The sequence below is a fragment of the Oncorhynchus tshawytscha genome, linkage group LG15 (assembly GCF_018296145.1).
Source record: "Oncorhynchus tshawytscha isolate Ot180627B linkage group LG15, Otsh_v2.0, whole genome shotgun sequence".
NCBI lineage: Eukaryota > Metazoa > Chordata > Actinopteri > Salmoniformes > Salmonidae > Oncorhynchus > Oncorhynchus tshawytscha.
Window position 1 is genome coordinate 30,202,709 of NC_056443.1, and position 25,111 is coordinate 30,227,819.

General features: G+C 45.8%; 1 protein-coding gene across 1 annotated transcript in view; it reads right to left on the reverse strand.

Annotated features, from left to right (window-relative positions):
- Positions 1 to 637: 637 nt before the first annotated feature.
- Positions 638 to 25,111, reverse strand: part of LOC112214896 (arylsulfatase J-like) — a 30,200-nt gene continuing 5,726 nt past the window's right edge. Inside the window, exon 2 of the mRNA XM_042298426.1 lies at positions 638 to 2,662. Coding sequence (XP_042154360.1) covers positions 1,294 to 2,662 — 1,369 coding nt within the window. The 3' untranslated portion in view covers positions 638 to 1,293. The remainder of the gene's footprint in view (positions 2,663 to 25,111) is intronic.

A 25,111-nucleotide genomic window follows, 5' to 3' on the forward strand; every position in this document is an offset into this window, starting at 1 on the left:
AGACAGGGAGCGAGAGACAGGGAGCGAGAGAGAGAGAGAGGGAGTGAGAGAGTGGGAGCGAGAGAGAGACAGGGAGCGAGAGACAGGGAGCGAGAGAGAGAGAGAGGGAGTGAGAGAGCGGGAGTGAGAGAGCGGGAGCGAGAGAGAGACAGGGAGCGAGAGAGAGAGAGCGGGAGTGAGAGAGCGGGAGCGAGAGAGAGACAGGGAGCGAGAGAGCGGGAGCGAGAGAGAGACAGGGAGCGAGAGACAGGGAGCGAGAGACAGGGAGCGAGAGAGAGAGAGCAGGAGCGAGAGACAGGGAGCGAGAGAGAGAGAGACAGGGAGCGAGAGAGAGAGACAGGGAGCGAGAGAGAGAGACAGGGAGAGAGAGAGCGGGAGCGAGAGAGAGACAGGGAGCGAGAGAGAAAGACAGGGAGCGAGAGAGAGAGACAGGGAGCGAGAGAGAGAGACTGGGAGCGCGAAAGAGCGAGCGGGAGCGAGAGAGAGCGGGAGCGAGAGACAGGGAGCGAGAGAGAGAGACAGGGAGCAAGAGAGAGAGACAGGGAGTGAGTGAGAGAGACATGGAAGTACAGAGAGAGAAAGATGGTGAGAAAGACAAGAGGTGGAATGAGACAAATGAGAGAATGAGAAAAACAGATCTGCGTCAAGTTATTTTATTTTGTTAGCTAATTTGTTTTACATTCAGGTTTACCTGGTGCCAGACTAGACAGAACTAATGGGGAGAACATAGATTGTTCTAAAGTTCAGACGGACTGTACTCATGAAACAGAGTAAATCTCAGTTGACTATCCAATATAAATCCTACATTTTGTTTTCATTTTCTTGCAACACTACAATCAACAGCTAATATAATATAACTATTAATCTTTTTTCTTTTTCTTTAGCCCAAATATATGGTGCTGTCTACAAAGATTCATTCTATATTTATTTTCTCTTTGCCTAAATGTCAGAAATCTAATAAAAATCTTAAGGTCACAGAAGTTCAAGCATGCAATCAAAATCTAGAAAAATAAACATTATTTAACGGCCCTAACTCCTAGTCTTGAGGTCATAGGTGCTGGGTCTGACAGTAGTTATTAAAGTGGGTTGTTTCCTTAAAGCCTTCTCTCTGAGGCAAATATAGGTCCATTTGTCCATTGAGTTCATGTAATATCCATTAAAGTCTTCAAATCATTGAGCAGGACAATCTTTAAAGACCGCTCGTGTGTCAATCCCTGAGATCTGACCATCTAAACGTCTTTCACAACAAAAAGGCACAGCAATAAATAAAAAGACTAGTCCTCCACCTTTCTTTCAGTCCTTCAGCTTCCTCTTCTTCACTTTCTTCTTCCGTCTCTTCTTGGCCAGGTTGTTGGTAAGGAGGTTAGTCTCTCTATCATCTTCATCCTCTTTGTACCAGGGTCCCCACACCCCTCCGTTGAAGTTAGGATTGGAGCGGGAGTCTTTAGCCGGGTAGCGCACCGGGATGGCCGTCCTATTGTACTGTGCTAGCCGCATTAGCATCTTCTTCACTATGTGTGGGTAGCGTAGAGACAGGTCCACTCTCTCGTAGGGATCGGCTATGATGTTGAACAGCCAGACGGACTTCCCCTGGTCCCAGCGGACATATTCGTTATGCCAGCGGTTGGTCAGAAGCAGATTGGAGAAGGTCTGCGGAGGGACCCAGTCGCTGTAGCCAGGCACCCCCGTGAGAAGCTTCCAGTGGCCCACCCGGAGGGCGGCTCGGATGGCCGTATTCCAGAGGCCATAGCCAGCCTTCCATGAGCCGTTCTTTGCCTTGGTGTAGATCGGGTCGATGTTGTGCAGAATGTCGTGGCGGGGGGACTGGCGGCCCTCGCTAATAGCCTCCCACACGTCGTAGCCATCCAGGTTGAGATCTTCGTCCAGGGTCCCCTCCCCCAGGGACACCAGGGTGGGGAACCAGTCCGTGATGTGGATCAATGCCCGGCATCGGGTCCCCTTGTTCAGTAGCAGGGGACTGTGAACGAAGCCTACGGCCCGGATTCCCCCCTCCCAGTAGGTGGCCTTGCTCCCCCTGAGAGGCCAGTTGTTGCCCCCGGCCATGGGCTGACCCCCGTTGTCTGATGAGTACACTATCACTGTATTGTCGTAGAAACCGTAACGCTTCAGTGCCAGCGTGAGGTTGTGGACGGCCTCGTCCAGGCAGGACACCATGGCGGCGTACTTGCGACGATGTAAGTTAGGGATGGACTTGTAGCGCTCCAAGTAGCGAGCGGGCACCTGTAGCGGGGAATGGACTGCCTGAAAGGCCAAGTAGAGGAATAAGGGTTTCTGGGGGTTATGGTGTGCCAGGATGTCCACAGCTTTTTGGGTGAACATCAAGGTTGAGTATCGGCCCCGATCCTGTTCCCAGGCTGCCTCCTCCCCTTCGTACAGGTCATAGCCACACATGCCGGGACCGTCACATTTATAGTGGCTGTAGTAGTCACCACTACCCAAAAGGGACCCAAAGAATGTGTCGAAGCCGCGCTGAGTGGGCATGCAGCCACGCTTGTAGAAGCCCAGGTGCCACTTGCCCACCATATGGGTGGCGTAGCCTGCCTGCCGGAGCTTTTGGGGTAGTGTGACATTCTCCAGGGGCAGGCAGTTGGCCTGGGTGGGCCTGATGACCGAGTGCTGGAGGCCCGTGTGGATCTGGTACCTGCATGTGACACAGAGAAAAGAAAGGCTGTTAGTCAATCAACCAGTCAACCAATCGACCAAGCAAATCTTATCTATGACCTTTGCTACAAAGTACACCTCTAAAGAGAAGGCCATGGTGACCGTGTCTAGGAAACATAGCTAGTTTGGATAAACATTGTGAAGAACCAGAGTGCAGAGGGAGAGACCATCCTCATCTGGCCAGTCAGAGTATCCAAAACCAGTCATACATCAAATAAAGTGTTTTCTAACATTTACAGTTAAATATAATATAGTTGGATGCAGTATTGTGGTATGACAGGTCCAGACATGTGTCTGCCATGATTCTACCATGGTGTTTGGATTTGTCCTTCCTCACTATCTGACATACACCCGTTAGCTTGGCTTCCTAAACCTCGAATCCTTGGAATTCTATGCTTGAATTGTATAATTCTATGGTATATGATGTGCACAGAAATAGTTCCAGATAGGTATAGGCTATACTAGAAAGATACTTTTCATACAATTTGAATATGATACGGTATGATTTCCAAATAAACCAAACAGTCTGCCAAGGTTCTGGTAATAAATTGACAATTCATCCAGTTTACGTTTCTAAAACGTCAGATTAGGTCGTTTCTTTCACTCGACAATGAATCCTTTCACAGACATTTTAAATGCAATGAGACGGGACAGAATCAGCGTTGTATTACACACAGTACGCATTATTCAACCTAATTCTATTTGCAATGGACTTAATCCAAAGCCAACAGGTATAGACTGACAGCTGAGCGAGTTTGACAGGAGATGTCCAAGAGCAATATGCCAGAGGATGAAGTCATTGTAGTGGTGAAATGACTTAACAGCTACAATTACCCCTAGACTGACTTCATCATTGTCTGACTCTCCTCCTATCAGTCAGAGAATCCCTTTTTTCTCTCCCTTCCTCCTTTGCTTTCCCTTCCCCCCCTTCTCACTCATCCCTCTTTCTCTGCTGTGGCCAGTGGCAAAAAGGAACCATCCCTCACCGGGGAAATGACATAACTGGTCGGTGTGCACGTTGAAAAAGGAGGCTTCGTTTGGAGGGTGGTCTGGCGAACCAGGGCTTTCTTAGCCGCATCTGAAATGATTTCAAACGTATCCACAGCACCAAAACACTCCCTTTATTCACACTTGGACACAGTTCTATTCAAGTCTTTGCATGTCATTTTAGCAAACTGTATCTTGGAAGTGCAAATACTGTAGTCTACTTACTGCAGTAACATCTTGCCCTTGACTTGAACTTTAATAGCAGATAGCATTACTCTATGTGTGTAAGGGAAACTGGCCATTAAATCCCTGGAACACATTTAGTTTTGTTGATGAAACATTGGAGTGTTCTTAGTGGTTTAGATTTAATTGGTTGTTCCCCTAGGTAATTCACTTAACATTTTCACACAGCATTAAACTGTCACACAGATGTTGACCAGGCTTTGCAAAATGACATTAGGTGTGTGTGTGGTTTGCGAGCTGTATGTGTGTGCACGTTAGTGTGCGTATGCCTGCGTGTGTGTTTGCATGCTAAATGACAGAACAGGGATTAGCTAATGGACATCAGAAAAAAGTGGGGTTGAGGATAATGGTGTAGTCTCTGTATTTGTATTTGTTAAGGATCCCCATTAGTTCCTACCAAGGCAGCAGCTACTCTTCCTGGGGTTTATTATGGATCCCCATTAGTTCCTGACAAGGCAGCAGCTACTCTTCCTGGGGTTTATTATGGATCCCCATTAGTTCCTGTCAAGGCAGCAGCTACTCTTCCTGGGGTTTATTATGGATCCCCATTAGCTGTTGCCAAGGCAGCAGCTACTCTTCCTGGGGTTTATTAAGGATCCCCATTAGTTCCTACCAAGGCAGCAGCTACTCTTCCTGGGGTTTATTATGGATCCCCATTAGTTCCTGTCAAGGCAGCAGCTACTCTTCCTGGGGTTTATTATGGATCCCCATTAGCTGTTGCCAAGGCAGCAGCTACTCTTCCTGGGGTTTATTATGGATCCCCATTAGTTCCTGTCAAGGCAGCAGCTACTCTTCCTGTGGTTTATTATGGATCCCCATTAGCTGTTGCCAAGGCAGCAGCTACTCTTCCTGAGGTTTATTATGGATCCCCATTAGCTGTTGCCAAGGCAGCAGCTACTCTTCCTGGGGTTTATTATGGATCCCCATTAGTTCCTGTCAAGGCAGCAGCTACTCTTCCTGGGGTTTATTATGGATCCCCATTAGTTCCTGCCAAGGCAGCAGCTACTCTTCCTGGGGTTTATTATGGATCCCCATTAGTTCCTACCAAGGCAGCAGCTACTCTTCCAGGGATCTGGCAAAATGAAGGCAGTTATACCATTTTTAAAACATTACAATACATTCATAACAGATTTCACAACACACTAAGTGCGTGCCCTCAAGCCAATACTCCACTACCACATATCTACAACACAAAATCTATGTGTACGTGTGTATAGTGTGTATGTTATTATGTGTGTTTGTGTTGCTTCAGAGTCCCCGCTGTTCCACAAGGTGTAACTCCATACAGTACAGTATACTATGCCTCAGGAGTCAGTCAGGTGGGAGGACTGTCTGTCTCAGTGAACAACTGAACACATGGAGCACCTCCTCCTCCACCTCTCCTCCTCCACCTCCACCTCTCCTTCTCCTCCACCTCCACCTCTCTTCCACCTCTCCTTCTCCTCCACCTCTCCTCCTCCTCTCCTCTACCTCTCCTTTACCTCTCCTCCACCTCTCTTTCTACACCACCTCTCCTCCTCCTCTCCTCTACCTCTCATTCTCCTCCTCCTCTCCTCCACTTCCTCCTCCATCTCTCCTCCTCCACCACTCCTCCTCCTTCTCCTCCTCCTCCTCCTCTCCCACACCTCTTTTTCTCCTCCACTTCCTCCTCCACCTCTCCTCATCCTCTCCTCCACCTTTCCTCCTCCTTCTCCTCCATCTCTCCTTCTCCTTTACCTCCTTCTCCACCTCTCCTCCTCCTCCTCTCCTCCACCTCTCCTTCTCAACCTCTCCTCTTCCTCCACCTCTCCTCCACCTCTCCTTCTCCTCCACCTCTCCTTCTCCTCTCCTCCACCACTCCTCTCCTCGCCTCCACCTCCTTCTCCACCTCTCCTCCCCCTCCTCTCCTCCACCTCTCCATCCACCTCTCTTTCTCCTCCTCATCTCCTCCTCCTCCACTCCACCTCTCCTCCACCACCTCCTCCTCCACCTCTCCTTCTCCTCTCCTCCACCTCCTTCCCCACCTCTCCTCTCCTCCTCCACCTCCTCTCCTCTCCTCTCCTCCACCTCTCCTTCTCCTCCTCCTCCTCCTCTCCTCCACCAACTTCTCTTCCCCCTCCACCTCTCCTCCTCCTATCCTCTACCTCCTCCTCCACCTCTCCTTCTCCTCCTAAACCGCTGTGTGGCAGACCGTTAACAACACACTTGGTAGCAGTGTTGCTGTTTGTTCCCATGTCCTTAAGAGTGGAGTGTAATTACAGTACATTCAACAAGCAGAGATAGGGACATTATACCCAACATAGTGTACCCAACATAGTATACCCATCACCCGTCATTTAAACCCCAAGATCCTCAGGGGCTCTATTTTAACAAACCTATCACAATGAGAAATATAAACCCTGGTGGTAGCACTTTTGGTCCTGGGGTTTGTGCGAAATATTTTCATGATTTTCATTGACATTATTATGAGCTCAATAGCTGCCGGTAGTGTGAAAAGAGCTGGGTTTTGATAAATAAACAAGTTGTAGGTGTGATGAGGGCTTGGCCCCTCACGGGTCAATTAAGGCGTTCCATTGTTTAATAAGACATGCGTTTGTCTCAAGTTTTGTCGGTTATTGACGGTCTTTGAAATGTCATCATCTCCAATTCGTCTGGGGCCACAGAATATTCTGGTCCTAGTCCATTGTGGATCGATACTACAGTTTATTAAATAGCAGAGGCTAACGACTGATAGCGAAATACACACCAATCATCATTTTTTCTCCAAATGTTATTACTGGTGGTGCAATCTGCTCATAGTTGTAATATACAGTATACAGTGGGGCAAAAAAGTATTTAGTCAGCCACCAATTGTGCAAGTTCTCCCACTTAAAAAGATGAGAGACGCCTGTAATGTTCATTATAGGTACACTTCAACTATGACAGACAAAATGAGAAAAAAAATCCAGAAAATCACATTGTAGGATTTTTAATTAATTTATTTGCAAATTATGGTGGAAAATAAGTATTTGGTCAATAACAAAAGTTTATCTCAATACTTTGTTATATGCCCTTTGTTGGCAATGACAGAGGTCAAACGTTTTCTGTAAGTCTTCATAAGGTTTTCACACACTCTTGCTGGTATTTTGGCCCATTCCTCCATGCAGATCTCCTCTAGAGCAGTGATGTTTTGGGGCTGTTGCTGGGCAACACGGACTTTAAACTCCCTCCAAAGATTTTCTATGGGGTTGAGATCTGGAGACTGGCTAGGCCACTCCAGGACCTTGAAATGCTTCTTACGAAGCCACTCCTTCGTTGCCCGGGCTGTGTGTTTGGGATCATTGTCATGCTGAAAGACCCAGCCACGTTTCATCTTCAATGCCCTTGCTGATGGAAGGAGGTTTTCACTCAAAATCTCACGATACATGGCCCCATCCATTCTTTCCTTTACACGGATCAGTCGTCCTGGTCCCTTTGCAGAAAAACAGCCACAAAGCATGTGGTTTCCACCTCCATGCTTCACAGTAGGTATGGTGTTCTTTGGATGCAACTCAGCATTCTTTGTCCTCCAAATACGATGAGTTGAGATTTTACCAAATAGTTATATTTTGGTTTCATCTGACCATATGACATTCTCCCAATCTTCTTCTGGATCATCCAAATGCTCTCTAGCAAACTTCAGACGGGCCTGGACATGTACTGGCTTAAGCAGGGGGACATGTCTGGCACTGCAGGATTTGAGTCCCTGGCGACGTAGTGTGTTACTGATGGTAGGCTTTGTTACTTTGGTCCCAGCTCTCTGCAGGTCATTCACTAGGTCCCCCCGTGTGGTTCTGGGATTTTTGCTCACCGTTCTTGTGATAATTTTGACCCCACGGGGTGAGATCTTGCGTGGAGCCCCAGTTCGAGGGAGATTATCAGTGGTCTCGTATGTCTTCCATTTCCTAATAATTGCTCCCACAGTTGATTTCTTCAAACCAAGCTGCTTACCTATTGCAGATTCAGTCTTCCCAGCCTGGTGCAGGTCTACAATTTTGTTTCTGGTGTCCTTTGACAGCTCTTTGGTCTTGGCCATAGTGGAGTTTGGAGTGTGACTGTTTATAAATTCATAAAAAATCCTACAATGTGATTTTCTGGATTGTTTTCTCTCATTTTGTCTGTCAAGGTTGAAGTGTACCTATGATGAAAATTACAGGCCTCTCTCATATTTTAAAGTGGGAGAACTTGCACAATTGGTGGCTGACTAAATACTTTTTTCCCCCACTGTATATATACATATATATATATTTATTTTCCCCCTCCAAATCTTTTATTTACAATATTCATCCCGTTGCCACACTCTTCTAATTGTGAAACGTGAAAGCATACCTGTGAGAGGGGTCGCCCTGGCATTAGGTTTTTATACAGTACCCAAGACCAATCTGTGAGTTAATTGGACTATTGTAAAAAGAGCTACTGCGTAAATACTGCAATGCAGATTGGATTGAGCCCCATCTCTTCATTTTCTAGGTGATGATTGCACCTTTATTCCCAACACAATGCAGCAATAAATGTGAGTCTACATTTCAAATATTTTCTGCGCCCCATGGGGGATTGGAATTTACACCGCAAGTGGCAATAGATGTCAGGAACTCGGTGCCTTACCGCTGTGAGATAACTGTACAGAGCCTTATCACTGTGAGATAACTGTACAGAGCCTTACCGCTGTGAGATAACTGTACAGAGCCTTATCGCTGTGAGATAACTGTACAGAGCCTTATCGCTGTGAGATAACTGTACAGAGCCTTACCACTGTGAGATAACTGTACAGAGCCTTATCGCTGTGAGATAACTGTACAGAGCCTTACTGCTGTGAGATAACTGTACAGAGCCTTACCGCTGTGAGATAACTGTACAGAGCCTTACCACTGTGAGATAACTGTACAGAGCCTTACCACTGCGAGATAACTGTACAGAGCCTTATCACTGTGAGATAACTGTACAGAGCCTTATCGCTGTGAGATAACTGTACAGAGCCTTATCACTGTGAGAACTGTACAGAGCCTTATCGCTGTGAGATAACTGTACAGAGCCTTATCACTGTGAGATAACTGTACAGAGCCTTATCGCTGTGAGATAACTGTACAGAGCCTTATCACTGTGAGAACTGTACAGAGCCTTATCGCTGTGAGATGACTGTACAGAGCATTATCACTGTGAGATAACTGTACAGAGCCTTATCACTGTGAGATAACTGTACAGAGCCTTATCACTGTGAGAACTGTACAGAGCCTTATCGCTGTGAGATAACTGTACAGAGCCTTATCGCTGTGAGATAACTGTACAGAGCCTTATCGCTGTGAGATAACTGTACAGAGCCTTATCACTGTGAGAACTGTACAGAGCCTTATCACTGTGAGATAACTGTACAGAGCCTTATCGCTGTGAGATAACTGTACAGAGCCTTATCACTGTGAGATAACTGTACAGAGCCTTACCGCTGTGAGATAACTGTACAGAGCCTTATCGCTGTGAGATAACTGTACAGAGCCTTACCACTGTGAGATAACTGTACAGAGCCTTATCACTGTGAGATAACTGTACAGAGCCTTATCACTGTGAGAACTGTACAGAGCCTTATCACTGTGAGATAACTGTACAGAGCCTTATCACTGTGAGATAACTGTACAGAGCCTTATCACTGTGAGAACTGTACAGAGCCTTATCACTGTGAGATAACTGTACAGAGCCTTATCACTGTGAGAACTGTACAGAGCCTTATCACTGTGAGATAACTGTACAGAGCCTTATCACTGTGAGATAACTGTACAGAGCCTTATCACTGTGAGAACTGTACAGAGCCTTACCGCTGTGAGATAACTGTACGGAGCCTTATCGCTGTGAGATAACTGTACAGAGCCTTACCGCTGTGAGATAACTGTACAGAGCCTTATCACTGTGAGAACTGTACAGAGCCTTATCGCTGTGAGATAACTGTACAGAGCCTTATCGCTGTGAGATAACTGTACAGAGCCTTACCGCTGTGAGATAACTGTACAGAGCCTTATCGCTGTGAGATAACTGTACAGAGCCTTATCGCTGTGAGATAACTGTACAGAGCCTTACCGCTGTGAGATAACTGTACAGAGCCTTATCACTGTGAGAACTGTACAGAGCCTTATCGCTGTGAGAACTGTACAGAGCCTTATCACTGTGAGATAACTGTACAGAGCCTTATCACTGTGAGAACTGTACAGAGCCATATTTGCTCGTGATGCACATCATTTTATTATCAGAGCTTACCACTGGACTTCTGGTAAGTATGCTTTAGTGAGAAAGTGTTGTTGGGATCAGGTACAACTATGTTTACCCCTCCCAAAATGAATAACTTCCTTCACCCACAACTTCTCACATGAAGGCATACATTTTTTTTAAGTGGTTGGGGAAAGGCTGAAATTGGGGTTGGGAACAAATTGGGAACAAAAAAGCACATATGTCTTGTTCCATGTGCATATGGTTACTGTGCGTCACGGCTGGATAGGCAGCGCTTCTTCTGTCAAAATCCATGTCGTAGCCAACCAGTTACCGCTAAAACCAGCTTTCGGTTGGTCTTAAATATCCCCACCAGAGCATACTGAAATTGCCACTTCGGCACACGTTTTTGAAAGGACATACCTCAGATATTGCCTCCCCACCTCAGCACAAGCCAGCTCATATAAAACGGGTAAATTACCAATCCTGGCTCTAGGGTTGGAAAATAGAAGAGTGACGGCTTTACCAGGTCAAAATCACTAACGACTGTGCTTTTGACAATTACGCTGGCTTCACGCCAGCCACAAACAGAGCGTCTAGTGTCTTTTTAAAGGAAAGGAGCTGTATGTTGAAGAAGACACTGTGGAAGGAGCTGTATGTTGAAGAAGACACTGTGGAAGCATCTGTGTTAAGTACATCTGAATGGGTCCTGAGATTCTCAACACTGGCAAATAACAAATGGAGACCTTAAAAATGATATATACATTTTTAAATATAACATTTAAGATATTGATATATCAGAATTCATCTTTAAAGTCGAAACCGTGAGGATAGAATTAATGTTCACCATCCATAAGGGCACAGAGAGGAATCCATACTGGCACCAGAGAGGAATCCATACTGGCACCAGAGAGGAATCCATACTGGCACCAGAGAGGAATCCATACTGGCACCAGAGAGGAATCCATACTGGCACCAGAGAGGAATCCATACTGGCACCAGAGAGGAATCCATACTGGCACCAGAGAGGAATCCATACTGGTACCAGAGAGGAATCCATACTGGCACCAGAGAGGAATCCATAGGGGCACCAGAGAGGAATCCATACTGGCACCAGAGCAGAATGCAAACCAGGGAGTGTTGGTTTCATGTGGACCTGGGATGATCTGGGAACCATAGTGTTTGTTGGTTTCATGTGGGCCTGGGATGATCTGGGAACCATAGTGTTTGTTGGTTTCATGTGGACCTGGGATGATCTGGGAACCATAGTGTTTGTTGGTTTCATGTGGGCCTGGGATGATCTGGGAACCAGAGTGTTTGTTGGTTTCATGTGGGCCTGGGATGATCTGGGAACCAGAGTGTTTGTTGGTTTCATGTGGGCCTGGGATGATCTGGGAACCATAGTGTTAGTTGGTTTCATGTGGACCTGGGATGATCTGGGAACCAGAGTGTTTGTTGGTTTCATGTGGGCCTGGGATGATCTGGGAACCATAGTGTTTGTTGGTTTCATGTGGACCTGGGATGATCTGGGAACCAGAGTGTTTGTTGGTTTCATGTGGGCCTGGGATGATCTGGGAACCATAGTGTTTGTTGGTTTCATGTGGGGATGATCTGGGAACCAGAGTGTTTGTTGGTTTCATGTGGGGATGATCTGGGAACCAGAGTGTTTGTTGGTTTCATGTGGACCTGGGATGATCTGGGAACCAGAGTGTTTGTTGGTTTCATGTGGGCCTGGGATGATGGCTTCTCACCAGTTAGTAGTCTGAGCAGGGGACTGTTGCCCACCACTCCACAACAAACACACTCACTGGGGAATAAAGGAAGCATTGTTGTGCTGACTGGATATCATTAGCTGGATCCAATATGTCTACAAAGAACTATTAGATGGATGGGAAAAAGAGAGAGGAGGGGGAACCAACATCTGTCTTAGGGTAGAGACTAGAGAGACTCAATGAAGTGAGCTCTTTGGAGGTCCATAGTGGAACTTGGAGCTGAGCTTGTAGGCTTCGACTACAGCTATAATATATTAATCGACATATGTGGACTTTATCTCAAAGGACTTTACAATGCTATATAGAATGTGCAGAGCAAGCTTTCATAAAAGGCTTTAGTTTCCATCTATAGGCCGTTATCTCTACAGCTCTTTTCACAAGCAATTACACGTTTATATTTATTCTCGTCCTTTGTCGATAAATGTCCATAAAACATTGTTCCTGGAGGTTTTCTGCTCCATTATATTCCCTCTCTGCCAGACATGGACCACTTTGTTTAGATTCTATCGGCGCATATAATCAATATTCCATTCCATCACTTCATTTGTTTTTTTTTTGTCAAGCTTCGTGTTAAAGCCAAGGATTGAAATCTAGGATTGAGAGGAAAGAACAATATCTCCCTGAGGGTATCTTAACTTCCAGATGATCAAGCCCCACAAAATCACAATGGGACACAACTACAAGTGCAGATGCATCCTAGAGCTGTGTGTGTCTGTGTTCATGTGAAAGGGAGGGAGAGGGTGCTTGTGTGAGCAAGAAAGCTTGTGAGTTCATCATATACTCCTAACCCTCCGGAGTCTTGGGCGTTGCTGGTGCTCACATACCAAAAGGTTACTGACTTGTAATGAGAATGTCATGCCATGCATGGAATCTCTGTTTCCTACATAGATCAGTCATCTGAACAGAATATCTTGATGTGGACTGGTACACGGTGGAACTCCAGTAATTCCAAAGTATTCTGGTCTATATCTATCTATACCTATAGGATTTGGGTATTTCAAGGGAATTGTACGGGTCTTTCGTGGTTGAAGAACAGTTCTACTTTCTAGTCTTTTAGGCTCTTAAAAAATATGACTGGAGTCATGAGCATATTCAAGATGTGCCCCACGTCCCCCAGCCGCACCCCATGTTGAATACAGCCCATTTACAAACACCTTTTAACATATTTCATGGCATGAACAGGCCTCTAGGTGTCAAAGGTTGAGGGCTGAAGGCCAGCCAGCTCCACTTTCGATGCCCAACAAGGAGTCATACCAGGCAGTAAAAACCTTTAGCAGTTGTTTCCTACTTTTGCTTCCCTTCCCTGTAATCACACTAGCTGTCTCTTTGGTGTCTTTACACAACCACTGGAGCGCTAGGCCAACAAAACACACACACCATTAAACACAAATCACCAAACACAGAGTCCCACAAGGCACGAGGGGAAACAACTACTAGGCCACCCAGCCTCCGAGTTCTAGGCCTGTACCAGCTTCCAAACCATCACTATCCCCGGGCCCGGGCCCCGGCTGCATGGGCCAAACATGTAACTGTTCCACGTCTTCCCTACATATGGTTCAAATAAGCAGCCTCTCCTCGGCTTTCTAAAGCTTAGAAAATTCAGCCTTGGAGCAGTGTGGCTCTCTGGCTTATTCCCTCCCTCCCCCTCCTCACTTCTATTCACTCAGCCTTCCACTATCTCTCTGACTGACACCGTCCCTTCAATCTATCTCTGCTGCTACCGCCTTGGCACTCCTCTTTAAACTCGATCATACGTTCTCTTCCAGGACTCAAAGTCAAACGTTCAGACCCTACCTAACACATTCTTCATTCCCTTACTCACACGTTGGCCTTGCTTCACTTATCCACAGGTTCACTTCATCAACCAGCCCAGTGTGTATTAGATCTGCAGCCCAGTGTGTATTAGATCTTCAGCCCAGTGGGTATTAGATCTGCAGCCCAGTGTGTATTTGATCTTCAGCCCAGTGTGTATTAGATCTGCAGCCCAGTGTGTATTAGATCTGCAGCCCAGTGTGTATTAGATCTGCAGCCCAGTGTATATTAGATCTGCAGCCCAGTGTGTATTAGATCTGCAGCCCAGTGTGTATTAGATCTGCAGCCCAGTGTATATTAGATCTGCAACCCAGTGTGTATTAGATCTGCAGCCCAGTGTGTATTAGATCTGCAGCCCAGTGTGTATTAGCTCTGCAGCCCAGTGTGTATTAGCTCTGCAACCCAGTGTGTATTAGATCTGCAACCCAGTATGCAGGGATGGAGTGAGTATATGAGGTGAAGGAGAGAGGGAAAAAAGTGAACGGCTCAATGAAGTGACAGGAGGTGGTGAGTGAGAGAAGCAGGGAGGCTGTGGACAGAGTCAGGGACAGGAGGTGGTGAGTGAGAGAAGCAGGGAGACTGTGGACAGAGTCAGGGACAGGAGGTGGGTGAGTGAGAGAAGCAGGGAGGCTGTGGACAGAGTCAGGGACAGGAGGTGGGTGAGTGAGAGAAGCAGGGAGGCTGTGGACAGAGTCAGGGACAGGAGGTGGGTGAGTGAGAGAAGCAGAGAGGCTGTGGACAGAGTCAGGGACAGGAGGTGGGTGAGTAAGAGAAGCAGGGAGACTGTGGACAGAGTCAGGGACAGGAGGTGGGTGAGTGAGAGAAGCAGGGAGACTGTGGACAGAGTCAGGGACAGGAGGTGGGTGAGTGAGAGAAGCAGGGAGGCTGTGGACAGAGTCTGGGACAGAGTCAGGGACAGGAGGTGTGGACAGTGAGTCAAGGGACAGGAGGTGGTGAGGCTGTGGACAGAGTCAGGGACAGGAGGTGGTGAGTGAGAGGAGGGAGTCTGTGGACAGGTCAGGGAGACTGTGGACAGAGTCAGGGACAGGAGGTGGGTGAGTGAGAGAAGCAGGGAGACTGTGGACAGAGTCAGGGACAGGAGGTGGGTGAGTGAGAGAAGCAGGGAGGCTGTGGACAGAGTCAGGGACAGGAGGTGAGTGAGAGAAGCAGGGAGGCTGTGGACAGAGTCAGGGACAGGAGGTGGTGAGTGAGGGAAGCAGGGAGACTGTGGACAGAGTCAGGGACAGGAGGTGGTGAGTGAGAGAAGCAGGGAGTCTGTGGACAGAGTCAGGGACAGGAGGTGGTGAGTGAGAGAAGCAGGGAGACTGTGGACAGAGTCAGGGACAGGAGGTGGAGAGAGAAGCAGGGAGACTGTGGACAGAGTCAGGGACAGGAGGTGAGTGAGAGAAGCAGGGAGGCTGTGGACAGAGTCAGGGACAGGAGGTGAGTGAGAGAAGCAGGGAGGCTGTGGACAGAGTCAGGGACAGGAGGTGGTGAGAGAAGCAGGGAGACTGTGGACAGAGTCAGGGACAGGAGGTGGTGAGTGAGAGAAGCAGGAGGCTGTGGACAGAGTCAGGGACAGGAGGTGGTGAGTGAGAGAAGCAGGGAGGCTGTGGACAGAGTCAGAAACAGGAGGTGGTGAGTGAGAGAAGCAGGGAGGCTGTGGACAGAGTCAGGGACAGGAGGTGGTGAGAGAAGCAGGGAGGCTGTGGACAGAGTCAGGGACAGGAAGTGGTGAGTGAGTGAGAGAAGCAGGGAGGCTGTGGACAGAGTCAGGGACAGGAGGTGGGTGAGTGAGAGAAGCAGGGAGGCTGTGGACAGAGTCAGGGACAGAAGGTGGTGAGTGAGAGAAGCAGGGATGCTGTGGACAGAGTCAGGGACAGGAGGTGGGTGAGTGAGAGAAGCAGGGAGGCTGTGGACAGAGTCAGGGACAGGAGGTGGTGAGAGAAGCAGGTAGGCTGTGGACAGAGTCAGGGACAGGAGGTGGTGAGTGAGAGAAGCAGGGAGGCTGTGGACAGAGTCAGGGACAGGAGGTGGGTGAGAGAAGCAGGGAGGCTGTGGACAGAGTCAGGGACAGGAGGTGGTGAGAGAAGCAGGAGGCTGTGGACAGAGTCAGGGACAGGAGGTGAGTGAGAGAAGCAGGGAGACTGGACAGAGTCAGGGACAGGAGGTGGTGAGTGAGAGAAGCAGGGAGGCTGTGGACAGAGTCAGGGACAGGAGGTGGGTGAGTGAGAGAAGCAGGGAGGCTGTGGACAGAGTCAGGGACAGGAGGTGGGTGAGAGAAGCAGGGAGGCTGGGGACAGAGTCAGGGACAGGAGGTGGGTGAGAGAAGCAGGGAGACTGTGGACAGAGTCAGAATAGGGTCTGGAGAAAAGGAAGATGAGACTTCACTGGGGTCAGAGGTAAAAGGGGTACAAGTAGCTCTGTGCAAATAAACTACGACTCTGCCTGAGGTTTGATAGTTACAACTTACAGCGCCTCGACACTCTAAGAGAACACAGTGCTTGGTTTTACAAAGCTGCTCTTAAAAGTTGGTTGCTATCCACATTGGCAATCTCCTCCACGCGACCCAGAAGGCACCAGGGGGGCATTCCTAATTATTTGTTTGTTGACTGACAGCGGTTCATCAGAGATGTGGGCCTTTGATAGCAACATTTAATTTAGCTTTATGTCGATGCCTCCTGCTTGGCAGGTAGTCAAGAGTGACCGCTGAGTTGTCCCCGTGGGAAGCAGGGAGTGAGGGAGTGAAAGAGAGATAGAGAGGGGGATGGAGTGAGAGAGAGAGGGGGGAGTGAGAGAGAGAGAGAGAGAGAGAGGGAGGGAGTGAGAGACAGAGAGAGAGGGGGAGGGAGAGAGAGAGAGAGAGAGAGGGGGAGGGAGAGAGAGAGAGAGAGAGAGAGGAGAGAGGGGAGGGAGAGAGAGAGAGAGAGAGGGGGGAGGGAGAGAGAGACAGAGGGGGAGGGAGTGAGAGAGAGAGAGGGGGGAGGGAGTGAGAGAGAGGGGGAGTGAGAGGTAGAGAGAGATGGGGGAGGGAGGGAGTGAGAGGTAGAGAGGGGGAGGGAGTAAAAGAGAGAGAGGGGAGGGAGTGAGAGAGAGAGGGGGAGGGAGTGAGAGGTAGAGGGGGAGGGAGTGAGAGAGAGAGAGGGGGGGAGTGAGAGAGAGAGAGAGGGGGGAGGGAGTGAGAGAGAGAGGGGGGAGGGAGTGAGAGAGAGAGAGGGGAGGGAGTGAAAGAGAGAGAGTGGGAGGGAGTGTATGTTTCAGTAGATGGAGGAGGAAAGGTCTTCTGGCTTCCTTTACAATCGTTTTTATTAGGCTGGCCACGTACAAATCGATATTAAAGGAGTGTGTGGATGTCCATGTGGAGTTATACAGATAGAGGATCTTAATTTGAACCACTTTGCTACAGCAGGAACATAATCCTGTAGCAACAGGAAATGTGAATTATTATGCGGATTGTAATTAATGACATTTTTTGTTGGGATTGAACTTTTTTCATAATGTAAAAATAAAGTCTGAAATTTCGAAATGGAAATGACAAACTTCAGAAGCCTTTTTTAAACCTCACATTTCTTATTTACAATGACGGCCTACCCCAGACGATGCTGGGCCAATCGTGCACCACCTTATGGGACTCCCAATCACGGCCGGATATGATACAGCCTGGATTCGAACCAGGGACTGCAGTGATGCCTCTTGCCGTACACCGCTGCGACACTCAGGACGTTCAACAGCAACAGGGTGATAAAGTTACAATTCTACATCTGTGCGAAGTTTCCAAAGTTTGGACAAAGAGAATTAGGTGTGTTTTCTGAATGCCTTATTCCACACCCGTGCTCTAAAAACCTGCGACAGAGGACACACGTCTGCTCTGTCTGGACACGTCTGTTGTCGTCTCCCAAGCTGTTAAACACTCAATCTTTGACACGGACAGAAGTGTTGACAAAGTTCCTTTGTCCCAGCCGACCTTGTTTCGCTGAGAAGGTATTTCAGAGAAACTGATCTTCAGCACCACCCATTGTCTTGCCATGTCTCCCGCATTCCGCAGACATAGTCCACATTCTTCAACTTTAAAAGAACAGCAGACCCACTGCCAGACCAATGCAACCTCTGCCTTTTCCTTGGCATAACTCGGTGGACTCTCCGGGAAACCAGTGAATAACTGAGAACAGTGAGAGTTCACAGGGTTTGAAGAGTCAAATTAGCCATTGAACTTGGGAGGAAAACGCTCCACTACAGCCTCCAATCGTCTAATAGGTTGTGGCGCTCGCGTTCAGAGCTGCTGCCGAGAGGTCAGGTACCGTAGCAATCTGTTCTGCAGCTCCTGTCATGGGGGACATTTTAAGTGCTTTACCTCAGCAGCACAATGGGGTTTCACTTGTCTGTCTCCTACTCTTCTCCATTACTGACTCCATAACGTTATCTCAGTCTAGATAACCTGATGAGGTTGACGGAGGTGAAGACTGAAATATGTTTCTTAAAAGGAGCAGGGTCAGTCTTGCATTCTGCTAGCAGGTCACTGGTGTCTGATAAAGAAGGCCCAGAGGGCAGGAGACAGTGGGCACCTGTGTGTGTGAAGGATCAAGCTGGGCTTCTTTCTGGTGTCCAGGTTGAGTGGGACAGAAAACATCCGATCCTGACCATCTCTAACTCTTCTGCACCAGTTGATTCTGGAAAAACCCTTGCTACCCATAGAACACCGTCACAATGATAGCTTCTCTTTTTAGGATCAGTGACCGCAATGATAGTGTGTGGGCATGGTCGTAGGGAGAGGGGGCGCATCGGGGTTGAGCAAGAGGGTTGAGAGAGATTTTGGGATGATTGTGCAGACCGACTCCTGAACTAAAAGCATATTCAATAGAGAGTGCTTCACAGTCCAGAACTATGCTTTATCGGGCTTCATGCAAGGATGTTTCTTCAGCTGGTCTTTCCACTGAAAGGCCTCAACACCAGCTCCTACTATGCAAACACAGGAGATGAAACACACGGTAATCCATTTCTTTCTCACCAGGATAAAGCGCTAACCTCTTCCCTGTAATGGCCAGTCAGTGGCAGTGACATGGGGCATAAGACTGAAGAAATGGCTGATATTCGCTCTACGTGAACCTCATTACCATACATGTCAACGTGCGCCAGGATATCTGGATGTTTACTTGGACCTGTCAGTCATGTTCAGTCCCCTAGCGAGAGTTGAATATTTATGAGGCAAGACAACCTGTACATATAGTGACAGTTGAGAAAAACACATTTAAAATCTATGGCTCTATGGTGTATAAGGGTGGTTTACAATGGGGGAGCAAAACAATCTGTAACGGAATCACTGCAACTATCGGAATACAGTACAATACAGTACAGTAGAGTACAGTAGAGTACAGTACAGTAGAGTACAGTCCAATACAGTACAGTACAATACAGTACAGTCCAATACAGTACAGTAGAGTACAGTCCAATACAGTAGAGTACAGTACAATACAGTACAGTAGAGTACAGTCCAATAAAGTACATTAGAGTACAGTCCAATACAGTAGAGTACAGTCCAATACAGTAGAGTACAGTCCAATACAGTACAGTAGAGTACAGTCCAATACAGTACAGTAGGGTACAGTACAATACAGTACAGTAGAGAACAGTCCAATACAATACAGTAGAGTACAGTACAATACAGTACAGTAGAGTACAGTACAATACAGTACAGTAGAGTACAGTACAATACAGTACAGTACAGTACAATACAGTACAGTAGAGTACAGTCCAATACAATAAAGTAGAGTACAGTAGAGTACAGTCCAATACAGTACAGTAGAGTACAGTCCAATAGAGTACAGTAGAGTACAGTCCAATACAATAAAGTAGAGTACAGTCCAATACAGTACAGTAGAGTACAGTCCAGTACAGTAGAGAACAGTCCAATACAATACAGTAGAGTACAGTCCAGTACAGTAGAGTACAGTCCAATACAGTACAGTAGAGTACAGTCCAATACAGTAGAATACAGTAGTACAGTCCAATACAGTACAGTAGACACAGTCCAATACAGTACAGTAGAGTACAGTCCAGTACAGACTACAGTCCAATACAATACAGTAGAGTACAGTCCAGTACAGTAGAGTACAGTCCAATACAATACAGTAGAGTACAGTCCAATACAGTAGGGTACAGTCCAATACAATACAGTAGACTACAGTCCAGTACAGTAGAGTACAGTCCAATACAATACAGTAGAGTACAGTCCAATACAGTACAGTCCAGTACAGTAGACTACAGTCCAATACAGCACTGTAGAGTACAGTCCAATACAGTACAGTCCAATACAGTACAGTAGAGTACAGTCCAATACAATACAGTAGAGTACAGTCCAATACAGTACAGTAGGGTACAGTACAGTAGAGTACAGTACAATACAGTAATACAGTAGTCCAGTACAGTAGAGTACAGTACAATACAGTACAGTAGAGTACAGTCCAATACAGTACAGTAGAGTACAGTCCAATACAGTACAGTAGAGTACAGTCCAATACAGTACAGTAGAGTACAGTCCAATACAGTACAGTAGAGTACAGTCAATACAGTACAGTAGAGTACAGTCCAATACAGTACAGTAGAGTACAGTCCAATACAGTACAGTAGAGTACAGTAGAGTACAGTCCAATACAGTACAGTAGAGTACAGTCCAATACAGTAGAGTAGAGTACAGTAGAGTACAGTCCAATACAGTACAGTAGAGTACAGTCCAATACAGTAGAGTAGAGTACAGTAGAGTACAGTCCAATACAGTACAGTAGACTACAGTCCAATACAGCACTGTAGAGTACAGTCCAATACAGTACAGTCCAATACAGTACAGTAGAGTACAGTCCAATACAGTACAGTACAGTAGAGTACAGTCCAATACAGTAGAGTAGAGTACAGTAGAGTACAATACAGAACTGTAGAGTACAGCACAATACGGTACAGTAGAGTACAGTCCAATACAGTACTGTAGAGTACAGTAGAGTACAGTCCAATACAGTACAGTAGAGTACAGCACAATACAGAACTGTAGAGTAAAGTCCAATACAGTACAGTAGAGTACAGTCCAATACAGTAGAGTAGAGTACAGTAGAGTACAGTCCAATACAGTACAGTAGAGTACAGTCCAATACAGTAGAGTAGAGTACAGTCCAATAGAGTACAGTAGAGAACAGCACAATACAGTAGAGTACAGTCCAATACAGAACAGTAGAGTACAGTCCAATACAGTAGAGTAGAGTACAGTAGAGTACAGTCCAATACAATACAGTAGAGTACAGTCCAATACAGTACAGTAGAGTACAGCAGAGTACAGTCCAATACAGTACAGTAGACTACAGTCCAATACAGCACAGTAGAGTACAGTCCAATACAGTAGAGTAGAGTAGAGTACAGTCCAATACAGTACAATACAGTAGTACAGTCCAATGCAGTACAGTACAGTAGAGTAATACAGTCAGTCAATACAATACAGTAGAGTACAGTCCAATACATAACAGTAGAGTACAGTCCAATAGAGTACAGTAGAGTACAGTAGAGTACAGTAAAGTAGAGTACAGTCCAATAGAGTAAAGTAGAGTACAGTCCAATAGAGTATAGTAGAGTACAGTAGAGTACAGTCCAATAGAGTACAGTAGAGTACAGTCCAATAGTGTAGTAGAGTACAGTAAAGTACAGTCCAATACAGTACAGTAGAGTACAGCACAATACAGTAGAGTATAGTACAATACCGAACTGTAGAGTACAGCACAATACAGTACAGTAGAGTACAGTAGAGTACAGTAGAGTAGAGTACAGTAGAGTAAAGTCCAATACAGTACAGTAGAGTACAGTCCAATACAGTACAGTATAGTACAGTACAGTATAGTACAGTAGAGTACAGCACAATACAGTACAGTAGAGTACAGTACAATACAGAACAGTAGAGTACAGTCCAACACAGTACAGTAGAGTACAGTCCAATACAGTACAGTAGAGTACAGTAAAATACAGTAGAGTAGAGTAGAGTACAGTCCAACACAGTACAGTAGAGTAAAGTCCAATACAGTACAGTAGAGTACAGTCCAATACAGTACAGTACAGTAGAGTACAGTCCAATACAGTACAGTAGAGTACAGTACAGTAGAGTACAGTCCAATATAGTACAGTACAGTAGAGTAGAGTACAGTCCAATACAGTACAGTAGAGTAAAGTCCAATACAGTACAGTAGAGTACAGTCCAATACAGTACAGTACAGTAGAGTACAGTCCAATATAGTACAGTACAGTAGAGTAGAGTACAGTCCAATACAGTACAGTAGAGTAAAGTCCAATACAGTACAGTAGAGTACAGTCCAATACAGTACAGTACAGTAGAGTACAGTCCAATACAATACAGTAGAGTACAGTCCAATACATAACAGTAGAGTACAGTACAATAGAGTACAGTAGAGTACAGTAGAGTACAGTACAGTAGAGTACAGTCCAATAGAGTACAGTAGAGTACAGTCCAATACAGTACAGTAGGGTACAGTACAATACAGTACAGTAGAGCACAGTCCAATACAGAACTGTACAGTCCAAGACATAACAGTACAGTAGTAGAGTACAGTCCAATACAGTACAGTAGAGTACAGTCCAGTACAGTACAGTACAGTAGAGTACAGTCCAATACAGTACAGTAGAGTACAGTCCAATACAGTACAGTAGAGTACAGTCCAATACAGTACAGTAGTAGAGTACAGTCCAATACAGTACAGTAGAGTACAGTCCAGTACAGTAGAGTACAGTCCAATACAGCACTGTAGAGTAATACAGTAGAGTACAGTCCAATACAGTACAGTAGAGTACAGTCCAGTACAGTAGAGTATAGTCCAATACAATACTGTAGAGTACAGTCCAATACAGTACAGTAGAGTACAGTCCAATACAGTCCAATACAGTACAGTAGAGTATAGTAGAGTACAGTCCAATACAGTACAGTAGAGTACAGTCCAATACAGTAGAGTAGAGTACAGCCCAGTACTGTAGAGTACAGTCCAATACAGTACAGTAGAGTACAGTAATAGTAGAGTACAGTCCAATACAGTACAGTACAGTCCAACACAGTACAGTAGTACAGTCCAATACAGTAGAGTAGAGTACAGTCCAGTACAGTAGAGTATAGTCCAACAGTAGAGAGTACAGTCAATACAATACAGTACAGTAGAGTACAGTCCAATACAGTACAGTAGAGTACAGTCCAATACAGCACTGTAGAGTACAGTCCAATACAGTACAGTAATACAGTATACAGTACAGTAGAGTACAGCAGTCAATACAGTACAGTAGAGTACAGTCCAATACAGTACAGTAGAGTAAGTCAATACAGTACAGTAGAGTACAGTACAGTAGTAGTACAGTACAGTAGAGTACAGTACAATACAGTACAGTAGAGTACAGTCCAATACAGTACAGTAGAGTACAGTACAATACAGTAGAGTAGAGTACAGTAGAGTACAGTCCAATACAGTACAGTAGAGTACAGTCCAATACAGTACAGTAGAGTACAGTCCAATACAGTACAGTAGAGTACAGTCCAATACAGTACAGTAGAGTACAGTAAAATACAGTAGAGTAGAGTAGAGTACAGTCCAATACAGTACAGTAGAGTAGAGTACAGTCCAATACAGTACAGTAGAGTACAGTCCAATAGAGTACAGTAGAGTACAGTAAAATACAGTAGAGTAGAGTAGAGTACAGTCTAATAGAGTACAGTCCAATACAGTACAGTGGAGTACAGTCCAATACAGTAGAGTACAGTAGAGTACAGTACAGTAGAGTACAGTCCAGTACAGTACAGTAGAGAGTACAGTCCAATACAGTACAGTAGAGTACAGTCCAATACAGTACAGTAGAGTAAAGTCCAATACAGTACAGTACAGTAGTACAGTCCAATACAGTACAGTACAGAACAGTAGAGTACAGTCCAATACAATACAGTAGAGTACAGTCCAATACATACAGTAGAGTACAGTCCAATACAGTACAGTAGAGTACAGTAGAATACAGTACAGTAGAGTACAGTCAATACAGTACAGTAGAGTACAGTCCAATACATAACAGTAGAGTACAGTACAATAGAGTACAGTAGAGTACAGTATAGAGTACAGTAGAGTACAGTCCAATACAGTCCAGAACTAGAGTACAGTCCAATACATAACAGTAGAGTACAGTACAGTACAATACAGTAGGGTACAGTACAATAGAGTACAGTCCAATACAGTACAGTAGAGCACAGTCCAATACATAATACAGTACAGTCCAAGACATAACAGTAGAGAGTACAGTCCAATACAGTACAGTAGAGTACAGTCCAATACAGTAATACAGTACAGTAGAGTACAGTCCAGTACAGTAGAGTATAGTCCAATACAATACTGTAGAGTACAGTCCAATACAGTACAGTAGAGTACAGTCCAATACAGCACTGTAGAGTACAGTCCAATACAGTACAGTAGAGTACAGTCCAATACAGTACAGTAGAGTACAGTCCAATACAGTCCAATACAGTACAGTAGAGTATAGTAGAGTACAGTCCAATACAGTACAGTAGAGTACAGTCCAATACAGTCCAATACAGTACAGTAGAGTATAGTAGAGTACAGTCCAATACAGTAGAGTAGAGTACAGTCCAGTACAGTAGAGTATAGTCCAATACAGTACTGTAGAGTACAGTCCAACACAGTACAGTAGAGTACAGTCCAATACAGTAGAGTAGAGTACAGTCCAGTACAGTAGAGTATAGTCCAATACAATACTGTAGAGTACAGTCCAATACAGTACAGTAGAGTACAGTCCAATACAGCACTGTAGAGTACAGTCCAATACAGTACAGTATACTACAGTCCAATACAGAACTGTAGAGTACAGTCCAATACAGTACAGTCCAATACAGTACAGTAGAGTACAGTCCAATGCAGTACAGTAGAGTACAGTAGGGTACAGTCCAATACAGTACAGTAGAGTACAGTCCAATAAGGTACAGTAGAGTACAGTCCAATACAGTAGTGTAGAGTACAGCACAATACAGTACAGTAGAGTACAGTCCAATACAGCACAGTAGAGTACAGTCCAATACAGTACAGTAGAGTACAGTCCAACACAGTACAGTAGAGTACAGTCCAGTACAGTAGAGTACAGTCCAATACAGCACAGTAGAGTACAGTCCAATACAGAACAGTAGAGTACAGCACAATACAGTACAGTAGAGTACAGTCCAATACAGCACAGTAGAGTACAGTCCAATACAGTAGAGTACAGTACAATACAGAACTGTAGAGTACAGTCATACACAGTACAGTAGAGTACAGCACAATACAGTTCAGTAGAGTACAGTCCAATACAGTACAGTAGAGTACAGTCATACACAGTACAGTAGAGTACAGCACAATACAGTAGAG